The 14042-nt window shown below is 41.5% G+C and overlaps 1 protein-coding gene across 1 annotated transcript in view; it reads right to left on the reverse strand.

Annotated features, from left to right (window-relative positions):
* Positions 1 to 14042, reverse strand: part of LOC140408846 (mediator of RNA polymerase II transcription subunit 13-like) — a 325611-nt gene that overhangs the window by 132536 nt on the left and 179033 nt on the right. Inside the window, exon 4 of the mRNA XM_072496607.1 lies at positions 13231 to 13314. Coding sequence (XP_072352708.1) covers positions 13231 to 13314 — 84 coding nt within the window. The remainder of the gene's footprint in view (positions 1 to 13230; positions 13315 to 14042) is intronic.

Consider the following 14042-nt stretch of genomic DNA (forward strand, 5'->3'; position numbering starts at 1 on the left):
TGCTTACCTTTAGTGCCTGATGTACAAGACCACACAGGTCTCATTGCATATTCCCCTCTCCTAATAGCCATAGATAATAATCAACATTTCTGTTTTTGTTACCAAAGTGGATAACCTCACATTTATCCACATTGTACTGAGTCCATCATGCATTGGTCCACTCACTCAACATGTCCAAATCACACTGATGCATCTCTGCATCCTTCTCACAACACGCCCTCCCACTCAGCTTTGTGTCATCTGCAAATTTGGAGATATCGCATTTAGTTGCCCCATCGAAAGTATTAATATATATTGTGAATAGCTGGGGTCCTAGCGGTACCCCACTAGTCACTGCCTGTCACTTGGAAAAAGAACCGTTTATTACTACTCTTGGTTTCCTGTCTGCCAACCAGTTTTCTATCCATACCAATACACTACCCCCAATCCCATGCGCTTTCATTTTAATCCCTTATGTGGAACATTACCAAAAGCCTTCTGAATGCCCAAATAAACCATATCCACTGGCTCCCCCTCATTAACTGCTAGTTCCATCATCGAAGAATTCCAGATTTGTCAAGCAAGATTTCCCTTTTGTAAATCCATGCCGACTCCATCCGATTCTCCCACTATTTTCCGACTGCTCGGTTATTAAATCATTAATAATGGACACTAGCATTTCACCACTACCGATGTCAGTCTGACTGGTCTCTTATTCAGTTTTCTCTCTACCTCTCTTTAAAAAATAAATTTAGAGTACCCAATTCTTTTTGTCCAATTAAGGGGCAATTTAGCGTGGCCAATTCACCTACCTTGCACATCTTTTTGGGTTGCAAGGGCGAGACCCACACAGACTTGGGGAGAATGTGCAAACTCCACATGGACAGTGACCAGTATCCAACCCAGGTCCTCAGTGCCATGAGGCAGCAGTGCCAACCACTAAGTCACCGTGCTGATTTTCTACCTCTTTTTTTTCCAAATAGTAGAGTTACGTTAGCTACCCTTCAATCTGTAGGAACTGTTCCAGAGTCTATCGAATCTTGGAAGATGACCACCAATGCATACGCTAATCCTCAGGTACTCTGGGATGGAGATTATCAGACCCAGGGGATTTATTAGCCTTCAATCCCATCAATTTCCCCAACATCATTTCTCTACTAATCCTGATTTCTTTCAGTTTCTCCCTCTCACTAAACCCTGTATTCCCCAATATTTCTGATATATTATTTGCGTGCTCTTTTGTGAAGACAGAACCAATGTATGTATTTAGTTTGTTAGCCATTTCTTTGTTCCCCATTATAAGTTTCTCTGCCTAGGACTGCAGGTGTCCTACATTTGCCTTCACCAATCTTTTTCTCGCCTCTGTGTCACAATGTCCATCGTTGTATTTTTACTGGTCAAGTACAAAGGTTCAGGTAGTTAAAGCTGAAAGGAGTTCTGTAAAATGGATCTATGTGAAATTGAAACTAAACTTTGGCATGTTTAACACATGTTGTGCAATACTAACTTGTCAACTGTGCAAAATCAGAAAATCAAGGTTGGGGCCAACAGCGCTATTCAGGAAAGGTCCACATTTTTAAGACAACAAACAAAGATGCATTATTAGACCGTGCTCTAAACTGGGATGCCTGTAAAATTAGTTGACTTTATGATGGAATAGAATCCCTACAGTGCAGGAGGAGGTCATTCGGCCCATCGAGTCTGCACCTACTTAAGCCCACACCTCCACCTTATCCCCGTAACCCCACCTAACCTTTTGGACTTTAAGAGGCAATTTTAGCATGGCCAATCCACCTAATCTGCACATCTTTGGACTGTGGGAGGAAACCAGAGCACCCGGAGGGAACCCATGCAGACACGGGGAGAATGTGCAACTCCACACAGACATTCACCTGATGCAGGAATTGAACCTGGGTCCCTGGAGCGGTGAGGCAGTAGTGCTAACCACCGTGCCACCCAATTTATGCGCTTTAACTGAAACTGATGTGTCCCAAACATTCCCAATTTGTGGAAATCATGTGAATGTGGTTGAAGAATATCCAATCAGTTATGATCAATATATGGAATACATTTCAACGTGTTCCTTCTATGCAAAGGCATGACAACAATACAAAGTTCATGTCAGTATAACGTTTTGGTGTATAATGTACACAGTATTCATCCATTCATTAGAAAAGCAATACGCTCAACACAGATTACATTTTTTCATTTTATATTTTCCTTTCGCCCAATTAGAGATTGCTGCATGAAATCAAAATAATCTGCAATATCAAATAAACATAGCAAATTAAACTTTACAAATGAACAAACTCATTCAGCACTTCTTTTAACTATCTGCCATTGTCCCTATAGTATCACAGAAAATATTAACCAAAACCAACAATGTTGGTTGAATTGTTTTTCCATCTCGTCTGAAGAAAGGCCTAGACTATTTTTTACTTAATAAAACTTGAACACATTGTGCTTTTCCTTATTCAACAGTCACCCAGTTCATTGGCACTGCAAACACTGACGCACACTGTTTGACAGGATGTATGACAAAGTCTGGACAGATTTAGTCATGATACACGAGCTGTTTGTTTATGCTGTTGTTATGGGCCAGGGTTTGAGAACCCCAAGGTGTATCATGGAGTTTCCCTGACCCACAACGTTTAATAGATTGTGGTATGGAGAGCACACGCCCCACTCTACAGGTGTGGTACAGCAGAAATTGAAAAGTATTTTTTGAAGCAAAACAACATTTATTCTATGAACTCGCGTTAACCTTTTTAAAACATAGTAAACATCTTAGCAACCATTAATTCAAATACAACCCCCAAAGAATACAACACTAAGTAATCCTTTAAGCTTTTGTTTTAACATCCATAAGACTGAAAACACCTTTTACCAGAAGTACATCAGGTTAAAGTCCAAATATGTGCAGGTTAGGTGGATTGGCCATGATAAATTGCCCTTCGTGTCCAAAATTGCCCTTAGTGTTGGGTGGGGTTACTGGGTTATGGGGATAGGGTGGAGGTGTTGACCTTGGGTAGGGTGCTCTTTCCAAGAGCCGGTGCAGACTCGATGGGCCGAATGGCCTCCTTCTGCACTGTAAATTCTATGATAATCTATGATAAAGTCACTACTGTAATTAATTTTACAGACCGATTTAGTGTCTTTGGATTACAGAGAGATTCATACACCTTCTGGCTGTGACTGCAGCTATCCAGTTCTGAAAATTGAACTAAAACACACCCTGCAGCAAACAGCCTAAAACGAAAGTAAAAAGCTGACCGACAGTCCAGCTCCACGCACTGACATCACTGCAGTAATAACACCCATTTCTTAAAGGTATTCTCAATACAGATATTTATATACACACCCATTTATAAACACCCATTTCTTAAAGGTACGCTCACATGACACCTCTCCCCAAGAAAAAAAAATAAACCATCAACTTCAAGGTGGTTTCATTTTTCACCTTTTCACTATCCTTTAAGAAATGCACACAGTAAATATACTCTTTTGTTTCAAAAAACAACACACGCAAACAGGTATAATAATATAGTCCATTTTTTTTCTTCTTCCTTCAACTGAAATCCTTCCCGATTGACAGTCTCTTTGGACGACCCGTCCATTTCTCTGCGCCTCGGCATTTCTCTTTAAAGTCAGATACTGTAGTTCAATCTGATCACAGAATCCCTTGTAATTTCTCCAACACAGGAGCATTGGTTATCACAGCTTTCAGGCAGTCAAATGCATGTTGAAACTCGGCTGTCCACTGAAATTTTTGACTTTTCTTCAGCAAATCCATCAGTGGAGCAATCACGCTACAAAACATTTGCACAAATGTTCGATCAAATCCACTCATGCCAAGAAATCGCATTATTTCCTTTGTCTTGAGGGTATTGAAAACTCTTCAATAACTGTTGATTTCACATTCCGTGTGAACATTCAACCCTGTCCGATTGTATGGCCAAGGAAAGTGACTTGGGCTTTTCCAAATTCACTTTTGGCTAGGTTTACCACCAAACCCGCCTCCTGAAGTCGATCGAATAACTCCATCAGATATTTTAAACGTACCTTTCCATGTCTGGCTGAAAATTACCAGATCGTTGATTTATACGCACAATTGGGTAATCCTGAAACAACTTTGTTAGTTAACCGTTGAAATATGGCTGGTGCGTTTTTCATGCCAAATGGCATAACCTTGAATTGGTATATCCCATCTGGAGTCACAAAAGCTGAAATCTCCTTCATCCTTTCGGATAAAGGTACCTGTCAGTAATCTTTAAATAAATCCAATTTGGAAATAAAAGCGGATTGTCCCACTTTCTCAATGCAATCCTCCAAACGTGGGATAGGATAAGAGTCCATTCTTGTAACTGCATTAACCTTTCTATAGTCCACACACAATCATTGGGTACTGTCTGGTTGAGGTACCATCACTATGGGTGAGCTCCATTGGCTGCAACCCACTTTAATTATGCCATTTTTAAGCATACTCCCAAGCTCTTTGTTAACCTGTGCCAATTTAAAGGGTTAAGTCTATATGGATGGTGTTTGATTGGAACAGCATTTCCCACATCTACATGTATAGCCATTTTAGTACTTCCCAATTTATCTCCACAAACTTGCTCATGTGATATTAATAACTCTTTCAGGTCAGTCCGTTTTTCCTCTGGAAGGGAACTCAACAATTTATCCCAATTTTTAAGAACATTCTCGTTTTCCAATTTAATTTGAGGTATGTCAAATTCACAGTCATCTGGATTTGGTTCGTCACTGAGTTTTAGAATGATTAAAACCTCCTCCTATTTCTCTCTTTCCATTTCAAAGTACCTTTTAAACATATTCACATTACACAGTCGGGTGAGTATTCCTTCTATCTGGCGTTTTTACCACATAATTCACGTCACTTAATTTCCTTTCAATCTGATAAGGTCCACAAAACTTTGTTTTTAAAGGTTCACCTACCACTGGTAACAACACTAAAACTTTATCTCCACTGGCAAAACTACGAACTTTGGATTTCTTGTCAGCTACCCGTTTCATCACATTTTGTGCAACTTTTAAATGTTGTCTAGCCAATTCACCTGCTCTATTTAATCGTTGCCTAAAATTTGACACTTAATCCAATAATGTAATTTCCGATTTCTCACCCACCAATTTTTCCTTAATCAATTTAAGTGGTCCTCTTACCTCATGACCAAACATTTGTTCAAAAGGACTACATTTGGTTGATTCATTAGTTGCATCCCTAATTGCAAACACACTTAACACACCAGGTATATACACCCCCTCAGACCCTTCAGTGTAAATAACAAAAACTAAAATAAAGTCAACCCCCCCCCACCCGAGTTGCTGCTGCCGTTGACCAATGTCTACCATTCTGCCAGGAAGTCTAAGAACGGTTGCCACCGCCTAAAGAACCCTTGTACCGACCCTCTCAAGGCGAATTTCACCCTCTCCACTTCAATGAACCCCGCCATATCGCTGATCCAGGATTCCACGCTTGGGGGCCTCGCATCCTTCCACTGAAGAAGAAACCTTCGCCGGGCTACCAGAGACGCAAAGGCCAGAATACCGGCCTCTTTCGCCTCCTGCAATCCAGGCTCCTCTGCCACCCCAAATATAAACTGTTTTATTCCTAAGCTATCCATAACTTCTTTGAATAACCTAGAGGTAAAATTTGATCCTTGATCCGATTGTATTTCTGTGGGTAGTCCATATCTAGTAAAGAATTTAAGTAACTCCTCCACAATCCTTTGAGCTGTAATATTACGTACTGGAATGGCCTCTGGAAACCTAGTAGACACATCCATTACAGTCAAAAGATATTGATTTCCACTTTTCGTTTTAGGAAACGATCCTACGTAATCAATTAGGACACTTGTAAATGGGTATTAAGGGCGCTGATTTTATCACTGCTCGAGGTTTCCCCATCACTTGACATGTGTGACATGATTGACAAAATTTAAGTACGTCTTTATGTAGTCCAGGCAAATAAAAATGTTTTTGGATTTCAGTTTGAGTTTTCCTTATTCCCAAATGACCTCCCACTGGTACCTCATGTGCAACTTGCAACACCTCCTTTCTGTACCCTACCGGCAACACTACTTGATGAACTTCTGCCCACTATTCATCCGCCTGCATATGTACTGGTCTCCATTTTCTCATCAAGACATCATTTTTACGGTAATAACACTCTGGTATAAGAGGAAGAGATTCCTCTTCCGTGTATGCTTTCTGATATATCCGTTTTATTTCTACATCTTTCTGTTGTAATTTTCCTGAACTAAAAATATCTACCTCATCCTCCACCTGTTCTTGTTCTTGTTCAACCATCTGATCAAAAATTGTTTCTGATAATTGCACTTCAGCTTCATCTTCACTCTTTGATTTCTCCTCGTCTTAACCTGTGACTTTGCGACCCTGTAACTACACAATCCGGAAAAATCCCAGGATATTCGTCCTTCCAACACTTCAGTTGTCTGATTTTCCACTGGCTTATCAACCACAGTAGGTATCACTCCCACCTGCGATTCAGCTATATCATTACCCAAGATAAACTGTATTCCTGGACAAGATAGTTTCTCTATTACTCCTACTACCACTTCACCACTCTTCACTAGTCTTTCCAACCTTACCTTATACAATTGAACACTACTCCTCTCACCCTGAATTCCACATATTACCACCTTTTGTGGCAACATTCTTCCCAAACTACATAACTCCTCATCTCTTACCATCAAAGATTGACTAGCTCCCGTATCTCTTAAAATTGTGACTTCTTTAAGTAAACTTTACCCACACAAGTAATTCTTTAAAGAGATCTGGCACCTTCTTATCAATCGCCTCTTGATCAGGCTGTACAATCTTTTGCACCTCCTTCGCTTCACTTGGGCTTTCCTTTACCACTCTAATAAACCCCACTGTCTTATCCTGTTTTACCACATCAGCCTTCCCAGTGCTTTTCTTCAACCACGAACACTGTGACTTTACATTAGCTAGTTTATTACAGTGAAAACATTTGAAACTTTTGCTGTTATAGTGCGGGACACAGTGGTTGCTGGTTAAGTGTTTTTTTTTTAACCTGTATTTAAGTTGGGCGGTTGCTAGACCCGAGACACAACACTTGTAGTGTCCCCTACCCTTCCACCTCCTCTAACCTAAGGGGTTGAGTGAATATCAGGTAAGCTCTTTATTTCTCTTTCTTGTTTTTGTCCGCAAGTTATCTAGGGGGGATGGCAGGGAAGGCAGTGCAATTTTCCTCCTGCAGAATGTTTGAGGTGAGGGACGCCGTCAGTGTCCCTGCTGATTTCACCTGTGGGAAGTGCACCCATCTCCAGCTCCTCAGAAACTGCGTTAGGGAACTGTACTTTGAGCTGGATGAATTTCGGATCATTCGGGAGGCAGAGGTGATCATAGATAGTAGCTATGTAGTTACTCCGAAGAATGAAGATAGATGGGTGATGGTGAGAGGGGCTGGGAGGAAGCAGTCAGGACAGGGATACCCTGTGGCCGTTCCCCTTAGTAACAAGTATACCGCTTTGGATACTGGGGTAAGACACGGTGACCGGATCTCCAGCATGAGTCCGTCCCTGTGGCTCAGAAGGGAGGGGGGGGGCAATAGTTATTGGGGACTCAATAGTTAGAGGGACAGACAGACGGTTCTGTGGCAATGAAAGAGACTCACGGATGGTATGTTGCCTCCCGGGTGGCAGGGTCCGTGACGTCGCGGACCGTGTTTTCAGAATCCTTAAGTGGGAGGGGAAACAGTCACAAGTCGTGGTACACATCAGTACCAACAACATAGGTAAGAGTAGGGAGGGGGATTTAAAACAGGAATTTAGGGAGCTAGGTTGGAAGCCGAGAGCCAGCACGGTAGCATAGTAGTTAGCACAATTGCTTCACAGCTCCAGGGTCCCAGGTTCAATTCCCGGCTTGGGTCGCTGACTGTGCGGAGTCTGCACGTTCTCCCCGTGTGTGCGTGGGTTTCCTCCGGGTGCTCCGGTTTCCTCCCACAGTCCAAAGATGTGCAGGTTAGGTGGATTGGCCATGCTAAATTGCCCTTAGTGTTGGGTGGGGTTACTGGGTTATGGGGATAGGGTGTTGGTGTGGGTTTGGGTAGGGTGCTCTTTCAAAGAGCCGGTGCAGACTCGATGGGCCGAATTGCCTCCGTCTGCGCTGTAAATTCTATGAAAATTCTATGAACTTGGAGCGTGTATTGGTACTTTTTTGTACAGTTTTTGTACAGTGTGCTTAGGAGGGTTTCTGACACAATATGTGGATAGGCCGACAAGAGGTGGGGCCACATTGGATTTGGTACTGGGTAATAAACCGGGCCAAGTGTTAGATTTGTTTGTGGGAGAGCACTTTGGAGATAGTAACCACAATTCGGTGTATTTCACTATTGCGATGGAGAGGGATAGGGCCATACGGCAGGGCAAGGTTTATAATTGGGGGAGGGGTAATTATGATGTGATTAGGCAAGAATTAGGGAGCACAAGATGGGAACAGAAACTGTCAGGGAAAGGCACAAATGAAAAGTGGAGCTTGTTCAAAGAACAAATACTGCGTGTCCTTGATAGGTATGTCCCTGTCAGGCAGGGAGGAAATGGCCGTGTGAGGGAACCATGGTTCACAAAAGTGGTTGAATGTCTTGTCAAGAGGAAAAAGGAGGCATATGTAAGGATGAGAAAACAAGGTTAAGTTGGGTCGCTTGAGGGTTACAAGGTAGCAAGAAACGAGCTTAAAAAAAAGGGCTTAGGAGAGTTAGGAGGGGGCATGAGAAGTCCTTGGCGGGTCGGATCAAGGAAAACTCCACGGTTTTTTACTCTTATGTGAGAAGTAAATGAATGACCAGGGTGAGGTTAGGGCCGGTCAAGGACAGTAGTGGGAAATTGTGCATGGAGTCAGAAGAGATAGGAGAGGCGTTGAATGAATACTTTTCTTCAGTGTTCACCAAGGAGAGGGGCAATGTTTTTACGGATGGGAGTTTGATACAGGCGGGTCGGCTGGAGGAGATAGATGTTCTGAGGGAAGATGTACTAGCAATTTTGAAAAATCTGAGGGTCGACAAGTCCCCTGGGCCAGATGGGATATATCCTAGGATTCTTTGGGAGGCAAGGGATGAGATTGCAGAGCCTTTGGCTTTGATCTTTGGGTCCTCGCTGTCCATGGGGATAATGCCAGAGGACTGGAGAGTGGCGAATGTTAGTCCTCTGTTCAAGAAAGGGAATAAGAATGATCCTGGTAATTATAGGCCGGTTAGTCTTACTTCGGTGGTCAGTAAGTTAATGGAAAGGGTTCCGAGGAATAGGATTAATGACCATTTGGAAAGATGCAGCTTAATCCGGGATAGTCAACACGGATTCGTGAAGGGTAAGTCTTGCCTCACAAATTTGATTGAATTCTTTGAGGCGGTAACGAAGTGTGTAGATGAAGGTAGAGCAGTTGATGTTGTATACAGGGATTTCAGTAAGGCGTTTAATAAGGTTCCCCATGGTCGGCTCATGAAGAAAGTAAGGAGGTGTGGGATAGAGGGAAATTTGGCCAATTGGATAAGTAACTGGCTACCACATAGAAGGCAGAGGGTGGTGGTGGATGGAAAATTTTCAGACTGGAGACCAGTTACCAGCGGTGTACCACAGGGATCAGTGCTGGGTCCTCTGCTATTTGTGGATTTTTGTCAATGACTTGGAGGAGGGGGCTGAAGGGTGGGTCAGTAAATTTGCTGATGACACCAAGATTGGTGGAGTAGTGGATGAGGTGGAGGGCTGTTGTAGGCTGCAAAGAGACATCGATAGGATGCAGAGCTGGGCTGAAAAATGGCAGATGGAGTTTAACCCTGATAACTGCGAGGTGATTCTTTTTGGTAGGACAAATTTGAATGCGGATTACAGGGTCAACGGCAGGGTTCTGAGGAATGTGGAGGAACAGAGGGATCTTGGGGTTCATGTCCACAGATCTCTGAAGGTTGCCACTCAAGTGGATAGAGCCGTGAAGAAGGCCTGTAGTGTGTTAGCGTTTATTAATGAGGGGCTTGAGTTTAAGAGCCGTGGGGTTATGCTGCAACTGTATAGGACCCTGGTGAGACAACATTTGGAATAGCGTGTGCAGTTCTAGTCACTTCAATATAGGAAGGATGTGGAAGCATTGGAAAGGGTGCAAAGGAGATTTACCAGGATGCTGCCTAGATTGGAGGGTAGGTCTTATGAGGAAAGGTTGAGGGAGCTCGGGCTTTTCTCATTGGAGCGAAGGAGGATGAGAGCTGACTTAATAGAGGTTTATAAAATGACGAGGAGGATAGATAGAGTGGACGTTCAGAGACTATTTCGTCGGGTGGATGTAGCTGTCACAATGGGGCATAACTATAAGGTTCGGGGTGGGAGATATAGGAGGGATGTCCGAGGTAGGTTCTTTATTCAGAGAGTGGTTAGGGTGTGGAATGGACTGCCTGCTGTGATAGTGGAGTCGGACATTTTAGGAACTTTCAAGCGGTTATTGGATAGGCACCTGGAGCACACCAGAATGACAGGGAGTGGTATATCATGATCTTGGTTTCGGACAAAGCTCGGCACAACATCGAGGGCCGAACGGCCTGTTCCGTGTTGTACTGTTCTTCTTTTTCATTTATTTTCCACCCTCCTGGATTTCTTTTTTAATCTGAGGTACACTCTCCTTATTATCTCCCATCAGATCACCTTTACCACTTGAGTATTTCTCATGTCCCCCGTTTCTATTCCTCACAGGCTGAAACTGTCAGAAACCAAGCTTTGATTTAGGAACTAATTCATAATTATCTGCCATTTCTGCTGCTAACCCCGCAGTTTTAACCCTCTGCTCTTCCACACGAGTTCTCACGACATCAGGAATTGAATTATTAAACTCCTCCAAAAGCATAATTTCTCTGAGAGCTTCATATGTTTGGTCTATTTTCAAAGCCCTTATCCACCTATCAAAACTACTATGTTTGAGCTTTTCAAAGTCCATGTATGCTTGACCAAATTCTTTTCTTAAATTTCTAAACCTTTGTCTGTAGGCTTCAGGCACTAGTTCATATGCACCCACGATGGGTTTTTTCACCTCCTCATACATCCCAGATACCTCCTCCGGTAGTGATGCAAACACTTCACTAGCCCTACCTATAAGCTTTGTTTGAATCAGTAATACCCACATATCCTGTGGCCATTTCATTTGTTTAGCTACCTTCTCAAATGAAATGAAAAAGGCTTCTACCTCCTTCTCATCAAACCTTGGCAATGTTTGGACATATTTAAATAGATTCATACCAAGCCTTCGACTATGAGGCTCGCTCATTATCCTCATCACTATCATCCAACTGTACGTTTCCCTTTACGTCTGCCAATTTTAACTGACTATCATGTTTCATGGCCATTTTCTGAAGTTCAAACTCTCTCTCCATCCTTTTCCCTGAACTGTATCTCCCTTTCTCTTTCCTTTTGTTCTGCTAAGGCTATTCTTTCTTTAGAGAATCCCAAAGTGTATCATGAAGTTCCCCTGACCCACAACTTTTAATAGATTGTGGTATGGGGAGCACACGGCCCACTCTCCAGGTATAGTTCAGCAGAAATGGAAAAGTATTTTTTAAAGCAAAACAATGTTTATTTTACTAACTCAAGTTAACCTTTTTAAAACATAGTGAACATCTTAGCAACCATTAATTCAAATACAACCCCCAAAGAATACAACACTAAGTAATCCTTTAAGCTTTCGTTTTAACATCGATAAGACTTAAAACACCTTTTACCAGAAGCACATCAGGTTAAAGTCACGACTGTTATTAGTTTTAAATCACCAGGATCCATTTAGTCTTTAGATTAGAGAGAGATTCATACACCTTCTGCCTGTGACTGCAGCTATCCAGCTCTGAAAACAAAACTAAAACACACCCTGCAGCAAACAGCCTAAAACGAAAGTAAAAAGCTGACAGACAGCCCAGCTCCACTCACTCTGACATCATTGCAGTAATAAACACCCATTTCTTAAAGGTACTCTCAATATAGATATTTATATACACACCCATTTCTTAAAGGTATTCTCACATGACACTGTGCATTTCACGTTAGTGAGTATGAAAAAAAAATGCCCACAAGCATTCAAATTGAAACTCTGGTAAAATTGCTCACACAATGACCTATAAATGTATTTAATACTGAATGTGGTTATTGGATATTGAACTTCAATGTTTTTTCCGCAACTCTTTTCAAAACACTTTGCACACGCCAACTTAGAAGTGGAGTAACAATGCCAAATTACAGTGGGCAATTTTTCTTCATGAAAATAATAGGATAACAAATGATCCCCACCCAATGATAATGAAAAGTTTCATTCAAGTATCCATTCTGGAATAGGAAATCATTCGGCTGTTTTGATAATTTGCAATCAAAAATCAAACGCATACTCCACATGCACTGCCACATCTGTTTGTTAGTAAATGTTAGTAATAACTGGATTTTTCAAATTTTATTTATGCCTATTCAAAAATATTTTTGGAATCATATTCAAAAATCACAGGAGATCCAACAATATTTAGGGTTTTAAATCTCCAGTACTATAAATGGATGCATCAGGCACTGTCGACAAACAAACAAGAACCGATCACGGTCTATACATGTTATTGTCTTGCCTTTGCAAGAGTTTGCGATAATTTCCAGCTGCCTACAATATTCACAGCTGCATTCTGGTAGCTTGAATAGGCAACAGCTGTGTGGAAAAGGTTATAGCCACTCAAGTCTTTTGGCTCCAAGTCACTTGTATAGAATTAGTGTCAAGCAAGATTGGATAATTCTTGAATCTGAAAATTAAGCAGACCTTTGGTAACACTGGAGGGGACTTTGAGAGCATTGCAAGAATCACTGCCTGGATTCACTGCCAGGAGCTGGTTTAGCACAGGACTAAACAGCTGGCTTTTAACACAGACTAAGGCATGCCAGCAGCACGGTTCATTTCCCATACCACTCTCCCCGAACAGGTGCCAGAATGTGGCGACTAGGGGCTTTTCACAGTAACTTCATTTGAAGCCTATTTGTGACAATAAACGATTTTCATTTCATTTTCCTTTAGAAACAATGGCATGCTAAGATCCATTAACAAACTGTATCATGCACTTTTAAACATTTTGTATCTCAAGACCAATCTTGTCCTTGTAAATGGAGAAATGCTCTGATACCATCAAATATAGCTTAACATACCACAATTAGTACACAATAATAAGGTAGACAAATTCCTCTTCATAATGCTTACCTTTTGTTGACAGGCTTCTCATTTTTTTCATAAGGTTTGACAAACCATTTTCCAATCCTGACAAAGTTCTTATCCATCAGACACCTAAAAAAAATGTCAAAAGAGAATAAATACAAAGAATTGGATACTCTAAATTAGAAAAAGAGAGAATAAATACAAAGCATTTTTTCCTGCACTTTCATACCGTAATACCGCATTCTGTAGCTAAGCTGCTTCTAAAATTCTACTAATGTAACAGACATTACAAGGATGCTGTACAATAAGGAGCTGAAATGACAAACCATCGAGTTATCTTTAATATGGAAAATGTATGGTTTCCACATTACTGCTACGATATAACATTAACTACAAAGCACTTGAGGTTGGCATGAGATCATGAAGTGGGCTATACAAGTGTAAATCCTTTCCAAGAAAGCATTTTATTTTCTGTTCAATACATATCTCAATGGCATGGTTGAAACAGCAAATGTTTCTTGTGGAGAAAATAGTAGGTTGAAACCCAAGTCTTCATTTCAAGATGCAATGCATTGGATAACCAACAAATTAAGTGGAGTTCCACATATTTTCAGAAGAAAATGGCAAATATAAATTGTCACCAAACCAGAACATCTAGGTGCAACACAATGCTTTCCGCAACACACATGAACATTGAAACAATCACCTTCAGTTTAAGATGATTTTCACACAAATGAAGGCAGAATCTGCCCACAAAACTCTGCAAGAATTAAATACTTGTGCCATGGAGACTAAGTGTTCCATTGCCTACGAAGTAAAGTCAAACTATGCATCCATTACCATAAGACTATTTAATT

Source organism: Scyliorhinus torazame, chromosome 1, assembly GCF_047496885.1.
Source record: "Scyliorhinus torazame isolate Kashiwa2021f chromosome 1, sScyTor2.1, whole genome shotgun sequence".
NCBI classification, from domain to species: Eukaryota; Metazoa; Chordata; class Chondrichthyes; order Carcharhiniformes; family Scyliorhinidae; genus Scyliorhinus; species Scyliorhinus torazame.